General features: G+C 46.1%; 1 protein-coding gene across 1 annotated transcript; it reads left to right on the forward strand.

Moving 5' to 3' along the window:
* Positions 1-888: 888 nt before the first annotated feature.
* mc4r (melanocortin 4 receptor) lies at positions 889-1,872 on the forward strand (the record flags this gene model as incomplete). The annotated part of the gene is made up of 1 exon (XM_079181735.1): positions 889-1,872. One exon carries the CDS (start codon positions 889-891, stop codon positions 1,870-1,872), a length of 984 nt encoding a protein of 327 aa, XP_079037861.1.
* Between the last annotated feature and the right edge of the window lie 1,000 nt (positions 1,873-2,872).

The raw sequence follows: 2,872 nt of genomic DNA on the forward strand, positions 1-2,872 counted from the left end.
TTTGTGGCTTGTTTTACTGCAACAGCATGGAGCATTTTTTAGCAACCAAGCTTATATTAACACATATCAAATTTAGATTTCAACATGAGCATAAACAATAAAATAACATTACAGTATGTAGAATAATAGTATGTATACTCTTTGAAAAACATATCACCCTGTACTGCATCATTTACTCTCTTTCTTGTTTTCACTGTCGGTTCCATTTAATGTTTTCAGCTCAGCCTAAAGATTGAAGCGTGTATTCAGCCTGTAAGTCGATGCACCAAGTTTCACAAATCCATTCAGTCTTAAATTTGCTCATTCATTCGTCAAGCCAAACATTGCTCCTCCTCCCACCTTATCAGCAAGCGGATAGGACAAAAAAACTACAGGAGGGGGTGTGTGTGTGTTTACGTGTGTGTGTGTGTGTGTATAATAGCAGTGAGACGGACGGAGACGGGAAGACCACAGCAGCTTACTAAGTGATGATCTGCCTGCACTCACACGGCGAGCTGGTACGCTCTGAACTCTCCGCTTCTCATGTTCCCACTCGCCGTTGACTCACCGTCTCAAACACCTCTCTGCTTCACTCCCTCCACCTAATCGTCTTTACATCTTTTACTCTGGGAACATTTATCTTAACTTCTTGACTGAGCGGAGGGATGAGAGGAGTCCCGTGGGATTGTTTTTGACTGAGAGTAACAACAGCAGCAGCAGATGTTTCAAGATAATTGTCTATTTTTTTGGTAAACCTGAGGAAAGAAAAAGGAAGATTTGTTTTTTTTACATTTTCCGTTCTTGGTGGTCATCCAGATGATGAGGACGACTGCTGACATTTAAACACGGACAATGAAATAATAGCAACAGAAAGAGAAGACCTAACCCAAGAAGACGGGGACTTTGATGATGAATGCCACGGAGCACAGTGGATGGATCCAAGGCTACCACAACAGGAGCCAAACCTCAGGCATCTTGCCACTTAACAAAGACCCATCGGCCGAGGGGAAGGACTCATCAGCAGGATGCTACGAGCAGCTGCTGATTTCCACGGAGGTTTTCCTCACTCTGGGCATCGTCAGCCTGCTGGAGAACATCCTGGTGGTTGCTGCCATAGTCAAAAACAAGAACCTTCACTCGCCCATGTACTTCTTCATCTGCAGCCTCGCCGTTGCCGACATGCTCGTCAGTGTCTCCAACGCCTCCGAGACCATCGTCATAGCGCTCATTAACGGGGGCAACCTGACCATCCCCGTCGCACTGATCAAAAACATGGACAACGTGTTTGACTCTATGATCTGCAGCTCCCTGCTGGCGTCCATTTGCAGCTTGCTGGCCATCGCCGTCGACCGCTACATCACCATCTTCTACGCGCTGCGATACCACAACATCGTCACCCTGCGAAGGGCGATGCTGGTCATCGGCAGCATCTGGACTGGCTGCACGGTGTCCGGCATCCTGTTCATCATCTACTCGGAGAGCACCACGGTGCTCATCTGCCTCATCGTCATGTTCTTCACCATGCTGGTGCTCATGGCCTCGCTGTACGTCCACATGTTCCTGCTGGCGCGCCTGCACATGAAGCGGATCGCAGCGCTGCCGGGCAACGCGCCCATCCATCAGCGGGCCAACATGAAGGGCGCCATCACCCTCACCATCCTCCTCGGGGTGTTCGTGGTGTGCTGGGCGCCTTTCTTCCTCCACCTCATCCTCATGATCACCTGCCCCAGGAACCCCTACTGCACCTGCTTCATGTCCCACTTCAACATGTACCTCATTCTCATCATGTGCAACTCCGTCATCGACCCCATCATCTACGCCTTTCGCAGCCAGGAGATGAGGAAAACCTTCAAAGAGATTTTCTGCTGCTCACACGTGCTCCTGTGCGTGTGAGTGTCAGCAGAGCTTCAACTCTGAAAGCTACAATCAGCAATTTGAATGAAACTTGGCCGACAGGGACTTTGAGATTTGAATCTGTAATCATTGTGTAGCTTTGTTGTGCCCTGCGCTCTCGCAGTCGTTCTGTTAATGAGTGATAAGTAGGGCATTTGAGTTGTTGAAGAGGCAGGTTTACAGACACCTTGTAAAATACTATCGCTCTGTGGAAAAAATGCTATTTTGTTTGGTAGTTAACGCCGGTCTAAAGTGCAATTTGAAGTAAAGATTATCAGCATGCTGATACTCAAACATTTTTTCTTGTTCACTGTCAAAGAAAATCTAAATCTCCATGATTTCCGTGAGATAGAATGTCGACATCACAACTCAGTGATTTCCCTCGTGTGTTATGTGCTGATCATGAAGCAGGAGATTAATGCAAGCACAGGGAACATCCTGCTCAACTAAAGTGGGGTTCGACCTTTTTCTACAGAGGTGGCATGTTTCTAAGTTATAGGTGCAACTGTCTGACACACACAGAGGGAAACGAGGGGATTTGAAATGGACTACTTTGTAGAAAAGAGGTGTTGAGATCAAACACACTGAGATCAAACTAGATGCTTCTGAAAACAAGGGAAAAAAATACCACAATTTCTCTTTGCCCAGTCACTGGGTGACATATTTACAGTGATGAGGGTCAATATTCAGTATTCAGTCAATCAGTATCAGTGCAGAATGTACTGAAAACAGATGATGTATTTATGACTTTGAAATGGGGAAAATGGGTATTTCTCAGGCAAAAGATGGCACTTAATAAGCATTTCTGTTTTAAATGTTTAGTTTATTTTACCTACAGAAACTTTCCTCTAAAGTGTGTATTCCCAGTGTTTGGCTCCATGAAGGCAACTTCTTTACCCTACCTCATCAGGGATGCAGTTTTTGTGAACCCTCACCGCTGCTTTCCCCTTTGAAGCAGAGCAGCCAAAAAGAGATTTTTATCCCAGGGATGAACAGAAAA

This window comes from Pholis gunnellus (assembly GCF_910591455.1).
Source record: "Pholis gunnellus genome assembly, chromosome: 20".
NCBI lineage: Eukaryota > Metazoa > Chordata > Actinopteri > Perciformes > Pholidae > Pholis > Pholis gunnellus.